The 19,974-nt window shown below is 42.9% G+C and overlaps 1 protein-coding gene and 1 long non-coding RNA gene across 2 annotated transcripts in view; one reads left to right on the top strand and one right to left on the bottom strand.

The window, feature by feature from the left end:
• The window catches only part of RAP2A (RAP2A, member of RAS oncogene family), an 81,733-nt gene extending 68,319 nt beyond the window's left edge, over positions 1–13,414 (bottom strand). Inside the window, exon 1 of the mRNA XM_079973112.1 lies at positions 13,015–13,414. Coding sequence (XP_079829238.1) covers positions 13,015–13,328 — 314 coding nt within the window. The 5' untranslated portion in view covers positions 13,329–13,414. The remainder of the gene's footprint in view (positions 1–13,014) is intronic.
• The window catches only part of LOC307214462, a 240,621-nt gene that overhangs the window by 183,590 nt on the left and 37,057 nt on the right, over positions 1–19,974 (top strand). Inside the window, exon 2 of the long non-coding RNA XR_013838120.1 lies at positions 18,302–18,582. This is a non-coding gene — a long non-coding RNA (uncharacterized lncRNA). The remainder of the gene's footprint in view (positions 1–18,301; positions 18,583–19,974) is intronic.

The raw sequence follows: 19,974 nt of genomic DNA, 5'->3' as shown, positions 1-19,974 counted from the left end.
GTACCTTGCTGTTAACCAGAAGGTTGGTGGTTCAAGCCCACCCAGGGACGGCTGCGGGTGGGATTCCTGCATGCAGGGAGCTGGACTAGATAACCCTGGGGGTCCCTTTTGTGAACATTGTGCAGATAAAATATCACAGATAGAATTCTAGAGGAAGTGTTGTTAGTGCGTGAAAACAGGCAAGATCGAAGGATTCCCAGGCATGCACCTCCAGATGGTGGAGACATCAGGCGCCATCCTGACACCTGGCAATCTTCACTTGGTTGCAAGTGGCCAATAACCAGGTGCAAAATGGCAAATTTTGAACACTGGTTTGTAACATCACCTAAAAACCATCATGTACTGCAAAGTGCATAAGGAGGAACAAGCTGCCGTGAACCTTGTGTTCACTGCTTCCCATGCAGTCAAATTCAGAAGTTTCCATTTATACTTAATCGCAACTTGCTGTGTCATCTAGACTCAGAAATGCAATTCACATTAACAATGGTTACTTTAAATAAGCCAGTTTCGGTAACCATGGTTTAAAAGTTGGCTTGTTTGAAACTAATCATAATTAACATTAACCACAATGGCTTGGTCCACACACAACACTAAACCATGATGTGTTAAACTACGGCTTATTAAACTACCGTTTAGTGTTATGTGTGAGCCCAGCACAGCAGTTTAATGATAGTTTACCTATCGTTAAAGGTTGCTCATTAATCAAGGTTTATAGTTGGTATATACCTTAGTTAACATTAACCATAGCTTAAGAATTATGTGTGAATCTGGGCCACCTTCTTAACTATGGTTAAAGAGCAGTCACTGCCCAAAAGCAATAGAGCCACAAGTGAAGAGTACCGAGAATGTCAAACAGCTCTCAAAGCTTGGCTGCTCCCACTAGTGCTTTTAACAATTCTGTAACGCAATAAACAAAGGTTTAAGTGATAACTTGCCAGACACCTCAGTGTTAACCATGATTTGCTACTAAATCTGGTTTAGGACTGTGAGAACCAAGCCAATGCCACTCTGGATGGTAAGATATAAAATATGTTTGACTGTACACTACACAACTCTTTTTAGGACATCCTCCAAATACGAAGCATTTCTTAAGCATCACCAGCTTTCTTTGAATCTCTATGTTACATTGGATAGTTACAAATAGTAAAGAATTTTCTGACCGTTCTATGCACAGAAGCTTTCACCAGAGAGAACTAACAGATACTGAATTAAAGTCTACTGATTCTAACGCAATCTCTCATCTTCAGTGAAAAGCAGGGTATTATGATTGCCATCCCTCGCCCCAATATTTAAATATTGTGCTGTAGCATGAGGGCTGAGCAGAGCATGTTTAAACCACAATATTTGCTGCCTATGCATGCAAACCCAACTTAGTAATGACAGTTACAACATTTGAAGACTGCCAATCAGCTATGTACTCTAAAAGAATTACTAGTCTTATTTTTATCAAGAGCTAAACATAAAATTCTGACAACAGCACAGATGTTGATTGATAAGACTTTTCTTTAAAAACAACAACACATTTCATTGAAGAATGATTTGCTGTTAAGTCTTATGTCAAAATCTCTCAGGGATAGAAAGACATAGCATTTCCTTTAAACCTTGAATTTCCCATGAATATCTGAGCTTCAATAATCCACTATAAAATCTCTTGATGTGTGCACATGGAGGGTGGGACTACTGGATATTCAACTTCCCTCTTGAATATCTGATCTTATATCATCTTTGAAGTTCTGGAGTGGGACACCTGCCAGAACTCTTAAGGCAGCCTGAGAATGTTCCTGAATGAGGCTCTGTGCATGTACATGACCCATGTGTTTGACTGCACAGGTACCACGAAGAAGAAGCACATTTCCCAAGAAGTTTTTGGAGGGGTTTGAAGGCCTGGAGAAGGAATGGAGGTCCTCAGCAATCGTAGACCATGTGCAGGATTTCACATGCAGCACTCTGGATTCTACCCTATAGTGGGGACAATAAAGAGTTTATCCAGATGGGCAACCCTCCGGCACTCCAACTCAAGAAGTGTGAGAAGCACGGAGCTAGAACCTAAACATCCAGAGCACTAGTTGTTTCCAGAAAAGACATTATTTTGCAAAAGAATTACATCATCCTCTGAAAAAAAACACCACATACAAAATGCCAGCAAACTATCACAAATCAACTGAACAGTGGCTCAAAATCCAGCACATTGCACTAACATCCGCCTCTGAAAATGTCTCTCGTAGAAGACAGGCAGAGGGTTCATTTGATAAAAATCAAATGGCTGAAGGAGAAAAAACAATTCTGAATTGATGCAAGTTCGTTTTTTATTTTTAAATTTCTATTATAGGAAGACCTCAGTACAAACACCACTGCTGCTGTTTTAAATATTTCTTGGGAAAACAGCATCAAGGGGAAGGAAATCCTTTGGATTCCATCCACAGAATACCATAGCCCACAAGATACATGGGCTGCATTAACAGAAACTCTGGATCACCTTCCTAGGCAGCATAAAAGCTCTGTTCATTTGTAGGTCAGCTTGCTGTGATGATGCCAATTAGTGTGCACTTTTGTTTACAAAATATCCTGAATACAAATGAGAAATGTGGTTTAAATTTACCCCCTCCTGCACACACCCATTCATAAAACAAACCATTTCCCCACCTCTGATCAGGTCGAAAAATTTACTTCTTTTCACAATCCTCCTTATCCTTCTCTGATGTATCTTACATCTTAGGCTGTGGAACAGGAATGTTTTTCTAGTGCACATCAAACATCTTTCTCAATTTATGCCTTGGTTCCCTGAGCAGTTTCTGGTACATAAAAGACAGAGAGGCCACAACTGGAAAATATTGCTTGGGCATAATAAAGTTTCTAGAATCTTCTCTACAATCAGCACATGGAAGTCTGCTTTTAAACAAACACTGAGATTTCCCAAAGAAACACATATTTTATTTCACCTAAGGAAGCCAAGAGGCCCAGATTTTGTATGGCACATAAATACATGTGCCAGAAGTAAAAAGCAAAATAGACAGATAATATTGTTATCCAGAGATGACATGCATTTTCACAGGTTTAACGTCAAGAAAATGTATTACAGTGAATTACTTTTTCAGACTTTAACCAACTGGTGGCATATTGTTGTTGTTGTTGTTGTTTAGTCGTTTAGTCGTGTCCGACTCTTTGTGACCCCATGGACCAGAGCACGCCAGGAACTCCTGTCTTCCACTGCCTCCCACAGTTTGGTCAGACTCATGTTTGTAGCTTCGAGAACACTGTCCAACCATCTCGTCCTCTGTCGTCCCCTTCTCCTTGTGCCCTCCATCTTTCCCAACATCAGGGTCTTTTCCAGGGAGTCTTCTCTTCTCATGAGGCGGCCAAAGTATTGGAGCCTCAGCTTCAGGATCTGTCCTTCCAGTGAGCACTCAGGGCTGATTTCCTTCAGAATGGAGAGGTTTGATCTTCTTGCAGTCCATGGGACTCTCAAGAGTCTCCTCCAGCACCAGAATTCAAAAGCATCAATTCTTCGGCGATCAGCCTTCTTGATGGTCCCATTAAATAAGGATGCAGAATTTTAGAATTTCAATGCTTTAGTATAACTGGAGCAGAGCTTCTTGGCTGCCAAAGCAAATTTGGCTACCAGACATGTAATTTGTAGATATTTATTTGTTAAGAGTTCAACTATCACTTCCTGGAGGGATTGGCCTTAGAGTGAACTTTTATTTAAAATATAACACTGCTAGGAAAACATTTCAAATTCCTAGGACTTAGAAGCCAATATTTAGGAATCCAGGATTTTCCCATATACCAGGCAGCTCATATCTGAACCATATTATCTGCTCTTTTCTTCCTCCCTCACCATGCAATTACTCAGAACATCATAGAAGTGGAATGATCTCATCAAATTGCCCAAATCAAGTTATTTGGTACCTAAAATTCAAGGCTACCAACTATTTTGATTGTGTGTACAATGTACATTATCCACATAGCACCTATGCAAACCGAGTGAAAGTGTCTTTCCATTAGGATGAACTGGAACTAAGTTACATTTCAGATATAATTCATAGAATCATAGAATCATAGAGTTGGAAGAGACCACAAGGGCCATCGAGTCCAACCCCCTGCCAAGCAGGAAACATTCAAAGTCTACTGCAGAAACTATTTTTCCCTAAAACCAATGCCTGGATTTCTACTGCAGTAATTATTTTTTCCAGAAGTGCAGATGCGTTTGGGTTCTATTAATATAGAAAGAAAATTCCAGTTTTAAATGTTCCTATTTGCAATTATTGTACTAATTCTGACTGTGAATAAAATCCATTGATTCACTCCCTGTTCAAAGTCTAGACATGGAGATTTCAGAGTGTGTAGAAGCAAAAACATGGATTTGTTGCCCCATATATTTCAATTCCAAGAAAACACTATGGCCATACAAAAAGCAATCTTTCAAATGTGATAATCCTGACCAAAGAATAGATCAGACCAAAATCTACATTTTAACTACAATGATTTATGTGTATCAGTTAATGCTCCCAACCCTAACTCTTGTAAGGTGCATGGCTGCCACTTCTGCACAAACAACTTTTAAAGTGATCTTGGGAATACAGTGGTACCTCGGGTTACATACGTTTCAGGTTACAGACTCCGCTAACCCAGAAATAGTACCTCGGGTTAAGAACTTTGCTTCAGGAGAAAAACAGAAATCGTGCTCCGGCGGCACGGCGGCAGCAGGAGGCCCCATTAGCTAAAATGGTGCTTCAGGTTAAGAACAGTTTCAGGTTAAGAACAGACGTCCGGAACGAATTAAGTACTTAACCCGAAGTACCACTGTAGATACAAGAAGAAGAGTCAGCTGGCTGATCTAGGTATACAAACCTTTTCCAAGGATAAAACAACACATAGGATTCAATGGAAATCTAGGATGCTCTACAACAGGCATAGCAAACTCCGCCCTCCCGATGTTTAGAGACTACAATTCCCATCATCCCTGACCACTGGTCCTGTTAGCTAGGGATGGTGGGAGTTGTAGTTCTAAAACATCTGGAGGGTCGAGTTTTCCTATGCCTGCTGTACAACCACCATATTATGCGATTAAGTAATGCCACTACAACCTTCTAATGCAGCGGTTCCTACTGTGGATGCACTGTTTTTCAAAAGCCAAGCCATAGACCCTCTACCTTTGAAAATTTAGATATCTCTATGGTAGTTCTGGTTATGTGAATGGTGCCATGGACCCCCTGGGGACCACCAACTGGGAACCGTTGTTCTAATGCATAAGCTAGCCTTCCCAAACTTGGCTCTATCTAGAGACTCTGGACTGTCCCAGCCCACACAGCACTACAGTGGCGCCCCGCAAGACGAACGCCTCGCAAGACGGAAAACCCGCTAGACGAAAGGGTTTTCCGTTTTGGAGGCGCTTTGCAAAACGAATTTCCCTATGGGCTTGCATCGCAAGACGAAAATGTCTTGCGAGTTCCTGCGGGGTTTTTTCCCTTTCCCCCTCCTTTTTCTAAGCAGCTAAGCCGCTTATCAGCTGATCCGCTAAGCTGATAAGCCGCTAAAAGCCGCTAATAGCGCTAATCTGCTAAACTCTCAATATGCTTGCTTCGCAAGACGAAAAAACCGCTATACGAAGAGACTCACGGAACGGATTAATTTCGTCTTGCGAGGCACCACTGTAAATCAAGCATAAGGAAAGCTGTCATTTAGTTGCAACTTCTTACTATTCACCCAACTGTTCACCATTTTTGTTGCTTCGCATTATACAAATCTAGATGGCGTAGGTATATAAAATTATTCCTGATGTGGAGAAAATGGTTAGGGAGAGATGCTTTTCTATCTCTCAGAAATAGTGGAACCTTGGTTTCTCCAACGAAGATGAATGGTGGGAAATTCTGGACAGGCAAAAAAAGGTGCTAGTTCACAGAACACATAATTAAAATTTAAGAATCCATTGTCAAATTATGGGGTGGTGTCCATCAACTCAGATATCTCTAAAATGGAATTAGGCAGCCCTGTTCAGGGAAGTTTTTTTTTAATAGTTGATGTTTTATTTTTTAAAAAATATTTTGTTGGGAGCAGCCTAGAGTGGCTGGGACAACACAAATGTACAGCACATAAATAGTAAAATTGTTGTTGTTGTTGTTGTTGTTCTATTACTATTGTTATTACTGCTATAGGTTACCTCCAAGACCAGAAGCAGCACGACTCTAAACACCAGTGCCCATGGAACATTTGAAGGAGCAACTTACTGCCCTCCTATTATATTTGTGGACTTCCTAGTGACATTTGACTGATCCTTGTGAGAAATGGGTGCATTAGTTAGGTCTTGGGTCTGATCCAGAATACATATACTTACACTGTAGGAAGTCCCTTTTGTCCCACCCTACCCCATATATAAAATGGAATTACAGAGCGTCTCAGAATTCTGATGACATCTTTGGCGCTACAACAATGTATTTACTTATTCTCCAGAAAAATATTTTAGGATATAATGTTTTCCCATACTCAATCTTTCCCAAACACCTCATTACAAAGAGGATTTTAATCTGCTGTGCCAAAAAGCCATATAGTGTTCGGAACACCTCTCAATGAACCACAAAAATGCTTTCTGGGAAAGTGCAAGCCTTAAGGGGGGAAAATCTTATTCCGATAACTGTACCAACATTTTAAAACTCAGTTTCACTGCAAATGCTGTTCTAGCATGCAAGTGATGTGTCAAACTCTACCTAGTAATTATAAATGATATCTGCTCCTTCTCCTACAAAACATTTCTTAATCTGTGCTTCTGTAAGCAAAGTACTTTTTGAAGTAGTCACCTGCTGTTTTATTCTGTTTTTTTAACCCCACAATTTAGAAAGGGTTAACAGTTGAGCCAGGTTCTCTTAAGATAGAATTCTTTAGAAACCTCTCCTCTTAATCTCCTTATGGCAAAAAACTGTTGACTCGCCTTTTCATTATGATTTCCATTTATTTCTCAAGACCGTTTCTATGGCTTGAACCTGTTAGAATCAACAATATCCATGTTGTTAAAACTGAGAATTATTATTTCTGTAATGACAGACATTGAAAAATGATTTGAAAATAAAAAATAGAATTTTCAGGTACTTAGAATGTACATTTCTTTTTAAAATCTGTAGTTGATGGGGAAGAATAAATTATCCATAATGAGAAAATATTTTGCAAAGAATTCAAGGAAAATTTTAATTAACCAAAATTTGTTTAAACCAAGTTTCCTATTTCATTGGGAAAGTTAGACTTAGGACTGGATCAAAGTTTAAGTGTACACAATAGGACTGGCAGAAGCTGCTTTCTGTGTCCCTCTCCTTCCCACAGCAGTTGACCCTGCAAAATGCTCTCCTGAAAATGAGGGAACCTGCCAAATAGGGTGATCTGTTGTGAAGGACTGACAGGTTGCCTGAAAACTGGACGGCTACTGTAGGGAGGAAGGGACAAGAATTCAGTTTCAAAAAGTCCCCGGGTGCACTTTGGATCCAGCCTGGTGTTCCTAGTGAAACCCATCAGAACGAAGTTCAACTTAGTCTGGTCCCAACCCAACATCATTATCTCTAACTTCTGAACCTTTCGGCATTTAAAATAAAGATATGATGGAGGTTTCAGACAATAACTGGGCCAAACATAGGCTGAACATTGAATGTATTCTGGAAGCTACTAGGGCTCTAGTAGTAGATTCATTTGTGGTCCTACTGTCATTTCAACATTTTTTTTAAAAAAAAGACAGTAGGACCACAAATGAATTAGCTTAGGTGCTTTTGCCCCAGCAAGTCTCCAGCTGCAGGGGGGAAATGAATAGTGAAATCTTCAAAACATCACAATTAGCAGCACTTTCTCCAGTCTGTAGAAGGGGAGTATATTAGTGTCCTAACCACTTACTGGATCACGCTGCAACATGAAAATACATCACATGTATATTCTTATCTAATATCATAGATTCATAGAATCGTGGAGTTGGAAGGGGTGATCTAGTGAAATTTCAAGCAATGCAGGAATCTTTTTGCCCAACACAGGGCTCAAACACACAACCCTGAGATAAAGAGTCTCATACTCTAAGTTATCCCTAGTCAGCTCAAAATCTTAACAATGCCTGCAACCTTGGCATTCTTATGATCTGAGCTATCCAGGCTAAATTTTCTGCCCTAAATTTGTTGTTGTGCTTTTTCCTTTAAAATATTCCTGCCCATGTTACTGTGGCTTGCTATCTTCGGCTTCAGAACTAAGCATTCTCAATTATAGACTACGGGGTGGATATCTTGCCAAGAAAGGCGGAGGTACTACAATACTACATCTGTAGTTTTAGCAGAACAAGATACTGGTTCAGCAGATGTCTACTTTTTACTACAATTGGTATCGATGGCGATATTTCAAAGACTGACAATCTTTTTGCAAGTTTCGTGAAACACAAGGCACAAAGTTTTGGAGATTTAGTTGCACAAGAACCAACATTTATGACTCTCTTCAGGTTGCAGGATGTGGACTGAGTGTACATAACTTGAACTTTCTCCTCTAGATATACAGTTACATAATTTTTCACTCTGTGAAAATTACGTAGTGTTTCCAAAACACTAATATCATGGTCACTGGGATGGAAACACATGGTAAAATAGTCTCATGATCATTTCATAACATGCCTGGAAACAAAAACACCAAACACTTCTCAATCCACATCTTAACACAGAATAATGATTACTTGAATTAGCCTGAAATCAGCACTGAGATTTACAGTAAAGTCCATTCTGTGGTTCATTCTATTACAGTAGCTTGAGCATGATTACTGCTAAAAGATGTGTAGACTGACATGGATGCTGCAGAAGGCATTCCACATACGATCTCTGTATCTGCCAAATTGCACGGAAAGTCTCCAAGCCAGCACTACCCCTAAGGAAGCATGCAAACTGGCAGATCCAGATAGGAACCCCATTATTTTTGTTATGACATCTGTGAGGAAGTAATGGAGGGCAGCTAGAGTTGGTGAAAAACAAAGCACTGTGTAACTAGTAGAGCTCACTTTATTGACACACGTTGTTCTGTTGTGATGCAACCTGTGTTTCAAAATTTCAAGTAGTGTAATAAGACAACCCAAAAAATAGCAAGTTCTATACACTTTTCCAAGGACCTGGAAACTGTCACAACCTGTTTGTAATTGCCTTGCCTGGTGCACAGGCAGTGGGCTTTTTCAGTTCTACTAACAAGAACCTTTGACTAGTCTCACTGGAGTTCTTAAGTTGATATTGCTTGAAAATATCCACCCTATTTGGGGAATGGGGCATATGAGCATACATGGGAGCTGCAATAGCAATCAGTCATCTGGATTCTGACACTGTCTCATATACTATGATTGGTTAGTTTTGAGGATGACAGATCCTATCAAGTTTTGAGACTTGATGCTAATTTATATTTTAAAAATAGCATATAATCTAAGTTAAAAAATAGCCACAGAATTTCCTCAAAAGATTTCAGTCAAATTCCACAGATTGATGGCTTTCTGTTCGCTACTGGAACTGTGGAAATGTCAAAAAAACCACAGATCATGTATCTTTACAATGTTTATCAGGTATACGTGGACAAAAATACAGAATGAAAAGGAACCAGGTATCACACATGCAGGACAGCATAGCATTTTAACCAGAAGCATAAATGGCTTAAGCTTCCTTAGTCTGAAACCACTGCTCATCCCAAGGTCAGTAGTATTTTGTACAAAACAGAAGAAAACACACAAAGAAAAATCAGTAACTATATTGGTATTTCACGTGTAAATACAGAAAGCCTATGATTAAATTTCTTTGTAAGAACAGTGGTACAGATTAGCTCTGTAATTCCCAGGTGGTGGGCCCATTAGTAGACCACACACAGTTGGGGGTGGATTCTGGTGCCCAGGAAAATGGTGGGGGGGCTTATTCCAGCAGAACCAGGAAGTGAGTTCAGAAGATGGCAAAAGATGTTCTGCATGGTGCACAGCCTGGCAACGTACAGGCTACATTGGTAGGTATTTGGTCATCATTTCTCTGCACACTTCCCTAACAACAGAGGGATAGCGGGATTATCTTTTCCCCACCGTGAACTGCTTGTTCTTCCTTGTACTTGCTTTTACCTAGGTATCTAAAAATGTTTCTAACCATGGGAAAAACAACAACAACTATCCCAGTTGTATGTCTTCTACTAGTGAATGATGAAAACAAAGCTTTAAGGAAAGATATATTCCATTTCTGGATCTGGGACAGGAGACAGAAGAGGCATTAATAAAATGTCACCAATTGGTCACATTAACAAAATAATGCAATAGCATCTTAATAAACTAGGAGAGCCCATCTAATCTGATTGGAACAGTTTGGCGATTTGAAAAAAACTATGTCCATTGGTACTGCCACCAATGGAATTTCAATAATAGTAGAAAAATCACAGTTAACAACTATTGCTTACAATTCTATTTCCCTCAAGGAATAGATTCCACAACATATCCTGGGAGAGATTAATGAATTCCAGAGATAGCACCACTAGCAGAGTCATAGGACCAAAAAACCCCACAATTACGTAAAAATAAATACATTTACAGATGTGCCTTAATAATGGTGTGTTAAGATTAGGAAGGAATTTTATACTGTGATATCTGTGTTTTCCTCTCCTGCACTCCCAATCCTAGAGCTGCTATGGGAGACATTATGCTGCACATGACAATCATATGCTTAAAGGCTATGGGTTAAAGTAGATTAGCTATTGTGCCTAAAACTACTGTTGTTAATATAATAAATGCTATAACTTCTAGGGAAAAGGACCATGGTTTCCCAGCCCCCTGTACTTGTCTGTTCCTGCCCACTTTCAAATGAGGCAAATAACACTCTTTCTTGTGAGGAGGCTTGGATGGCAGGAAAACTCACCATGCTTAGGGTTTGGGAATATGCTCCTTTAAGCCAGACGCAATTCTTTATATGGGGCAGAGAATACAGGTGCCACTGCCTCCCCACTGTATGGCACGCTCTTCACTTGAACAAGACAAGCTGTTTCATTCAATTTATTTCTTGCCCCAGAGGCATTTTGTCTGCTCAATTGTACTAGACTCTACTGAGTATGTGGATCATCTGCCTCCCCACGGGGCTCTTCTCCAGAGTTCAGAGTCTATGTGAAATCAGAATTGAGGATGCAAGACCTTCTCTACAGTTGCACTACAGAATTTGCTCCCCAAGGAGGCCCACCAGGTACAACTCTTATATACATTCATAAGCTTGTCAACACAATTTTTCAAGGCTGGGCTTTTGGTAAACCGCAAGGCCTGTACCTTTTTATTTTACTGCCAAGATATGGTTTGAATTTGGTTACCAAGTTTCAAACTTTGAAGTTATTGCAGTATTTTATTGGTTTTTAACAGTTATCTTTCTTGTTCATTTTGAACCGCACTGGGCATAGTACAGTACTGTGAAATAGCAGCAAAGAGGCTTAAGAGGGTAATCTTTCAGTATTTAGACATGAGCAGATTCTATCATAATGCAAGAGGTTGGACCTTCAAAACCTTTTCAGCACTTAACGTTTTAGGGCTGATTTTAAAGCAGATTAAGGCATCCATCTAGATGTGTGGACACTGAAATAAGCTGATGCTGACAGGCACATCAATTATCATTTAAAAATTCTACAGTCTTAATACTAATAATTATCAGGAATTTTTGAAGAGATGCAGCTTCTGGAAATATATTTTTCATGCTGATTAGGATGTCAAAGATCTTGCCTGAATCACTTCAGTATGAAGAGTCAAAGACTAAAGCTTTTCTCTAATGCCATCTTATTAAACCTTGCAAAAAAAAAGTAAATTAACAACCAGAGAATCAAGGAAACACCCCAATTTGATCCAGCCGGATGGAGCACCCCCATCAGGACACTGGCTCCAATATTACAAGGAAAGATAGTGTTTACTATGGGTAAAAATATTTTTAGTGCTTTTAGGCAGAGTTAAGTTGCTTTCAGAAGTAGAAAGTAAGAAATCCCAAACCACTTGTCTGATGTGTATTTGGAGGGATGGGCATCTGTTATGCACATGTGAACAGGCAACAATACAGGCAGGGAGAATGCTTCTATAAAGCAGAAATCTAGGCAACAAGAACAGGATATAAGAGGTGTACTTTATATTCAAGTTGATGTGTAGACACATGTACAAAAACATAGGAAAGAGGAAGGTGTATTAAGGAACATGCAAGGTAACCAGCATAGTTTATGAATGCTGAAAGCTTAGATAAAGAAAGCTGGAGGTGAATATGCCAATGTTGCAGTCAGGACTTGCAGAAGTTGTGCAGGCTGTTGGGAGATGCAACACAGAGCTCCAGAAGTGGGTGGAATGAAGAACTGAAAGCTCTGTGCATGGGAACGGAATTAAAGATAGGCAAGGCAAGGGCACCGAGGACAGATAGATCTGGAAGTAAGACACCACGTGGATAAAAAAATATATATAATGTGGGTGAACAGGAATGACAAGATTTCTCACCAGGTTGCCAAGGAAGGATGCAGTGTATGATACTAACTGGGCATGCACTTACATTCTGGCAGCAAACAAAGGGCAGGAAATTGGTTGACATACTGAGCAGGGGATGCAGGTTTGGGTGTTAAGAGGTAGGCAAGTCTCCCTGCAGTATTTAGAGAGCGCTACCTGCAGGCAGGGAGGGGGTGAAGCTGAACCAGTCAGGATGTGTGGGATTGGTCTGAGGGATGGTAGGTTGGTTGTTGTTTTTTTGCCAGGGCAGGTAGGTTTTGACACCTTAAGCGAGGGCAGAAAGGCCCATCTGGAGGAATAAGGCAGAAGGAAAGGGTGCTGGATGAGGGTCCGGGGTCAAGGATGGTAGAGAGCTCAGGAGGAGGAGGAGGAAAACTGCTGGGCAACAGGCAAAGAGGGCTAGGTGGGAGCAAGGCAGAGGAAACAGGGAAACGCAGAGGAGGCAGGAAAACGGGGATTTGGGTGAGGGTTTGTTTTGGGGGGGGGGGAAGCGAGGGGTCTCTCCTCGCCAAGGCGGGGTCTCCCCCCCCCACCGCCCCCATCCTCACCTCTTGACGCGGATGATCTGGTCTCGCATGGGGCGGATGTCCTGGAAGCTCTGCTGGTTGACGAGGCTGTAGACCAGGATGAAGCCCTGCCCGTTCTTGATGTACAGGTCCCGCATGGAGGCGAACTGCTCGGTGCCGGCCGTGTCCAGGATCTCCAGCACGGAGGGCGAGGCGTCCACCTCGATCTCCTTGCGGTAGAAGTCCTCGATGGTGGGGTCGTACTTCTCGATGAAGGTGCCGGTGACGAACTGCACGGTCAGCGCCGACTTCCCCACCCCGCCCGAGCCCAGAACCACCACCTTGTACTCGCGCATCCTCTTCCCGGGCCGGGCTCCGCCGAAACGCCTCGCCCACCGGCCGCCTCAGGCGCCGCCGCCGCCGCCGCCGCCTCTTCCTCGGGCGCTCGCTCGCTCGCTCGCTCACCCGCCCGCGGCCGCCACCGCCGCCGCCACCTCCGGCGCCGCCATGGCTGTGAGGGAGCGAGAAGGGAGGAGGAGGCGGGTGGGCCGCTCCCGCAGCCGCAGCTGCCCCTGGGCGGCGCTACCGGTCGCCGCGGCCGCCGCCTTCACGGGCCGCTGCTAATGCGGCGGCGGCGCGCCCGTTGCTGCTGTCGGCTGCCAGCCGCGGCGGACGCCCCGCCCCCTCATTCCTCGTAACCAGGGGAACCACCAACCGGGCAGCGCCGGGGCGCCGCGTCACGTGCACGGCAGCCGCCCGTCTCCGCCAATCGCCGCTTTCAGGGGAGGTTGAATGACACACACGCAGAGAGAGAGAGAGAGAGAGAGAGAGAGAGAGACACAGACACTCTCTCACACACCCTCCCCACCTCGTCCTCCGCCCTCTCCCCACGTGACCAGCTCTCTTCGCCTTCCCGCTGTAGCCTAGGAAACAGGAGGCCCGCCTTGCCCTCGTCGGATTTGGGAGGGCACGTGGCTCCGGACCAACCGGAGCGCGAGCCCCCCCAAAGTCGCGCGCGCGCGCCGCGGCGGCGGCCCAATCGGCAGCCGGGGTTTTGTCGCTGCTGGGAGACGCGGTGGGAAAGAGGACTCTGACTGGCTGGCGGGCGGGCGGACGGACGGGCGGGCTCCTTCCCCTTCCCCGCCCAACGGTCACTTTTCCCTTAGGCGGCCTCTGGGCCTGGAAGGAGAGGGGTTTTCCCTCATGGGGGCTCTCAAACCTGCCCTACTGTCCTGTTTTCCAAAGCCCAGACCTCTGTGCTGCGCCGGCCAAAAAGAGAGGCTTTTTGGTTCGTTTATTTCTTACGAAGTTCCTTATAACTTTAGTTGGTTAGCCCTGGTCACACCGAGGTTCCATCCCCATGCATCCGCCTGCTTTCACGGGGTTAGGCTGGATGACCCCTGTGGATCCCTTCAGGCATTATGATTCTGTGCCAACTTATTTTAGCATAGGTCTCCAGGAAGGCAGCTCACGATATGAGAATAATAAAGCGCAGTGAGGTAAAATAATCAGAATTAGCAAAGGCGGCAGCTGTCCCTTCATATTTTTTTTTTATAAATTTTTTTATTAGTTTTCCAATTTTAAAAAACACAACAGAAACAACATACAAACAAACACATAAATTCATAATTTCTTAACCTTAATTTTCATAAGCCTCTTTTCTCGGACTTCCCCATACCTTCCCCTTTTTGCATCCTTTTTTATTTTTAACAATTATTCAACAACCCTTTTAACCTATTAAATTTAAATTCATTCTCCTTTTCAATTTCACCCTAAATCAAACAAAATTTACCGCTGTAATTCTACGTCTTCCTCTCCCTTAGCATTTTAGCACTCCTCAATTTTATAGTAGCTCTTAAGATATATTTTAAACTTCTTCCAGTCTTCTTCCACAGTCTCTTTCTCTTGGTCACGGATTCTGCCAGTCATTTCTGCCAAGGCAGCTGTCCCTTCATCTGCGCCCTTAACCTGAACAGGGATGACCCAGCTACTGTCTATGATCTGGTAACCTCAAGGTTAGATTACTGCACATACCATCTGAAGATGGTTCAGAATTCAGCTCACCGGAGCAAGACAGTCTGAGCATATTACACAGATCCTCGTCCGACTGCACTGGCTGCAAATTAGTTTCTGGGCCCAATTCAAAGTGCTGATTTTGACCGATTAAGCCTTAAATGGCACAGGACCGCAATACCTCAAGGACCGCCACGTTCCATATGAACGTACCCAGACGACCCTGAGATCATCTTCTGAGGCCCTTATTTGTGTTCCTCCTCGAGAGGTCTGGAGGGTGGCAACAGGAGAGCAGGGCCTTCTCTGCAGTGGCTCCCTGTCTGTGGAATGCTCTCCCCAGGGAAGTTTGCCTGGCACCTTCATTGATTGACACCCAATGGCTTTTTAAAATGTGTTGGGGAGGGAGGGGAATTATTTTATATTTTATTTTTGTGTATTTTGTGTTTTTATATTTTGGTTTAACTTGGAACTGCCCTAAGACCTGCAAATATAGGGCAGTATACAAATTTAATAAATAGTAATTATTATACAGGGTGATGTACAGACTGACGTGTGTGTGTGTGTGTGTGTTTGTATGCAACAGGCTAAGCAACCTGTTTTACTTTTGGAGCTAGAATATAGCACATAAGAACAGCAGTATTTGCTGCATTATTTTTTTCCTTTTCTGCAGGTTTGGTACCTGCTAGAAGACTGAGAATGGAGCACATTATTGAGAACCGTTTCAGTCTGGCTTCAGGCCTGGTTTGGGCAGTGAAATGACACCCTGAATGATGTCTTTTATTGGGAAAGGGACAGTGGAAGTGTGACCTTGTTAATTTTCCTGGGATTTCTCAGCAACATTTGATACAGCTGACCATGGTATCCTCCTGAATTGGCTCTGTGGTGTGGGAGCAAAAGGTACACTTTCAGAGAGTAGTAGTGGAGGACTTCCTGCCCTCATGGTAAGTATGCTGTGGAGGCCCTCAGGGTTTATTCTGCCCCTATACTCTTTATCATGCATATGAAGCTGCTGGAAGCAGTTTGCAGAGTTTAGAAGAATGAGGTGCCATCAGTATGTTGATGACATTCAGCTGCATTTCTCCATATAATTTGAGTCAGGTGAAGCTCTGCAGGTTCTTGTTCAGTTCCTGGGGGTAATACTGGTAGGATGAAAGCCAAAAAGCTGAAGCTGAATCCCAACAAGAAAGAGATTCTGTGGATTGGTGGATCCTAGGTCCAGAAAATAGGAATATGGCCTTTTCTGGAGATACTCCCCCTGAAGGTTAAGGTATGTAGTCTGGGAATACTTCTCAATTCCACTTTGTTGCTGGAGGCTCGAGTGACCTTGGCATGCAGTGTCCATTTCTAATTATGGTTATCTTGCCAGTTCCGGCTTTCTTGCAGGAGGATGGCCTGACAAATGTAAGCCAGTAACATAGTAACCTTCCATTTAAACTATTGTAATGAATTCAGTGTGGGGCTGCCCTTGAAAATGCCGGTAGTTCGTAGATTGCAGCTAGTGTGAATGCAGCTGCTACAGAGTCCTGATGGGTCTGATGTATTTGAAAGAACCATGTGATATACTTGTAAGTTCTGTACTGACTACTTGTTTTTCTGCTGGGCCCAATTCAAGACAATAGTTTTGACATATAAAGCCTTGAGCAATTTAGGACTCTGTTACCTGAGGGAGTTCCTCTTCCTATTCTCTCCTGCTCATTCTTTGAGATTGCCTGGATAGGCCCTCTTAGTATTACTATCTGGTGTGGAGGTCTATGGGTCAGGGGCCCAATGGAGAGCTTTCTCAGCTGTAGCACCCCAGTTATGAAATCCCCCCCCCAAGCTTTGGCTGGCTAGCTACCCTATCTGTGTTTCAGTACCAGATAAAAATATTCCTTTTCAGAACAGTACTGTAGGAGTGGCATATGTAGTGCAGCTTTTCCTGAAGTGGATTCTGTTTTACCTTTGATTGCTTTGTGTTTTGCATGTATTATAGGGTTGTAATCTGCTCTGGACTCTGAAAGGTGATCTTTATTAAAAGGTTGTTTATTTATATAATTATTATACTTGTTGTGACCGACTCAAATCGTAGGGCACCTTTAAAACTAATTTATCATGGTATGAGCTTTTAAGTTAGGGACTGGCAGGGTTCCAAAGAGTGTGTGGTGGAGGCAAGGAACCAGAGATTTATGGTGTGTGATGCCACCCACAAGGCAGGAGCCAGGGGAGAAAGGGGAGTCCGAAGCAGAGGAAATACAAAGGATGTGGTGAAAGAAGGGCGGTTCAGGCGAGGGACCCCACCTTCCCCCGCCCTACTGTCTCATAGAACCAGGAATGGCTTGAAAAGGGAAGCCCAGTGAAGGCTCAGGTTGAAGGCACGTAACCCGTCAGAGGAGGGTCATGACATTTTATAGGCAAGAGCCTATTTGATGCATGAAGTGGACACAATTGGTATATACATCTTACATAAATTTCACACTGTAATATTATGTTGCACATTATCTACTTATCAAAGATGGAGGCAAGCAAGTAGTCAAGCCAGTGGCTCGGTAGAAGTTAGGCAGTGTTACTAGTGGTTTCTGAGCAGCTTTGACTACGCTATCTTGATCTTTCTCAAAATGAGGAGCCTGGCCAGAGTTTGCACTTAAGTAATAAAAGGCCAGATGGGATTCTACTGGTTCTTTGTGTTACCAGTTCCCGGTTGGGCTACTGTATTTTTCGCTCTATAAGACACACCAGACCACAAGATGCACCTAGTTTTTGGAGGAGGAAAACAAGAAAAAAAATATTCTGAATCTCAGAAGCCAGAACAGCAAGAGGGATCGCTGCGCAGTGAAAGCAGCAATCCCTCTTGCTGTTCTGGCTTCTGGGATAGCTGCGCAGCCCTCATTCCCTCCATAAGATGCACACACATTTCCCCTTACTTTTTAGGATGGAAAAAGTGTGTCTTATAGAGCAAAAAATATGGTATCTTGTGCCACAGAGCTAAAGCTGGCAAACTAGCCAAGCCCTCTGTAGGCTTCCTAGTGGCATGGAGCTCTGTGGCCGGTCCTCAGTTTGACATTCCCACACAATTTCTCAAAGTATGATAAAATTCCAGGGTACCAGTTATCAGGAACAGTTTCTGTCATGGCAAGAGCACAGTGGGGAGAATTCCTTTTTTAAGGAAGTGTGTATATACAAATATACAGGTTGAGAAGATTGCAAGCATGTAGTACTAGCCCTATAGTATCTGTCCCTAAAATCATGCCACACCATTGCAGTTCCCTATGTATTGAAAAATGTGAATAAAATTGAGCTGTTCCTGGTTGCCTACAAAGTGCTGTTGCCCCTCGAACAGATACAGTGGTGCCTCGCAAGATGAAATTAATCCGTTCTGCGAGTCTCTTCGTCTTGCGGTTTTTTCGTCTTGCGAAGCACGGCTATTAACGGCTTAGCGGCTATTAACGGCTTCGCGACTTTAAGAAAAAGGAAACAAACTCGCAAGAACTCGCAAGACGTTTCGTCTTGCGAAGCAAGCCCATAGGGAAATTCGTCTTGCGAAGCACCTCAAAAAATGGAAAACTTTTTCGTCTAGCGAGTTTTTCGTCTTGCGAGGCATTCGTCTTGCGGGGCACCACTGTACTCTCAGGCAGTTGCTTACCTAGACTGTATATATGCTGTCCTTTATTTATTTAACCTTATTTATATACTGTTTAATCACTAAAATATTAGAGGCTTACATCCATATTCATAGAAGAATAGAGTTGCAAGGGACCCAGGAGTCATCTAGTCCATCCCCCCGCAATGCAGGAATATGACAATATGTCATTTTTGATATATTGTTTCTAGGCCTTTTAAGCAAGACTGATTTTACTTTGGTCAACCAGCCTCACTTTTTCTACAACTTTGACCAGTTTAACCCTGCAGTTAACTGTATGTATCATTCTCCCTTGTCACATCTCTTTTATATAGTAACACAGGACCTCTGAGCAATGATCATGTCATGCTTGTGTTTTGTGCAGTGCTAATTGCTGGTTGTAAATCAGTGGTAGATGGTAGTAAAGGGAGGAATCCAAACCCAATAACTGAAATAGGCAAATATCTGGCTGCTGAAGTCTCAGCTCATCCAGAGATACAGTGCCATAAGTTCTCCATTCTGGCTCAGCTGCGGCTCAACCGAAGCCAGAGAGTTTCCTGAAAAAGGGATGAGGCAAGGGGAGACTTACCTCTATTCAAACTCAATTTAGCTGGTTTGCATGACCTAGCAACCCAGTGGAAGCTACACTGGCAGAAAGGATGGTGGAAGTTGAACTTTATTTTAGAGGCTTGTTTTCCTGCTGCCAAGCCCGAGCTGGTCCAGCCAGCAGTAGCCCTGCTTCTGAATGGAGTTTGGAATAGGGGTAAATTACAGAGCATAGTTTATCCTAGCCGCTTAAAATGGGCATCTTTGGGACTTCCCTCTAGTTTGAATGCATACGTAATACAAGTAAAGCAGTAGGAAAGTTTGCAGTGCCAGTGGGGAATTTTAGTTGTTTCAGACAACCTGTCAGAACAAGTTCTTTCTTTAAATAGGGTTGGAAGCCTCTGCTATCTTCAGATAATTTGCTAATAGCTTTCTGCTCCCTTAAGCAAAATGACACATGTATAGGGAAACTTTGAGTCAGTTTGACTCTACTCATGGTAGTCAGTGAGTTGTCTCATTTATACTGTAATTAAGGAACTGGTTCGTGTCTATCTGAGCATACTTTATATTGCACAACTATTCTGAAATTACTTTGGTGGAGATTTTGTATTTATTAGAATTCCATCTGAAAATATATGTGGTTTTAATTAACTGAGGCTGAAGCCACACCCAAAGAATGTTTCTTGGCATCTCCTCCAACACCACCCTTAGCTGGTCCCTTTGGTATGTGAAGAATTAGATGGCTTGCCCAAATGACAATACCAGAGCTAGAAAAATACTCAGAAGGAAAAAGGTTTCCCGTGCAAAATGTTAAAGGCAATAAGAAGATATATTGTATAGCAGATGGG

The sequence above is a fragment of the Podarcis cretensis genome, assembly GCF_951804945.1.
Source record: "Podarcis cretensis genome assembly, chromosome: 4".
NCBI classification, from domain to species: Eukaryota; Metazoa; Chordata; class Lepidosauria; order Squamata; family Lacertidae; genus Podarcis; species Podarcis cretensis.
The sequence above is the reverse complement of the archived record's forward strand: the minus strand, read 5'-3'. Positions and strand labels throughout refer to the sequence as shown.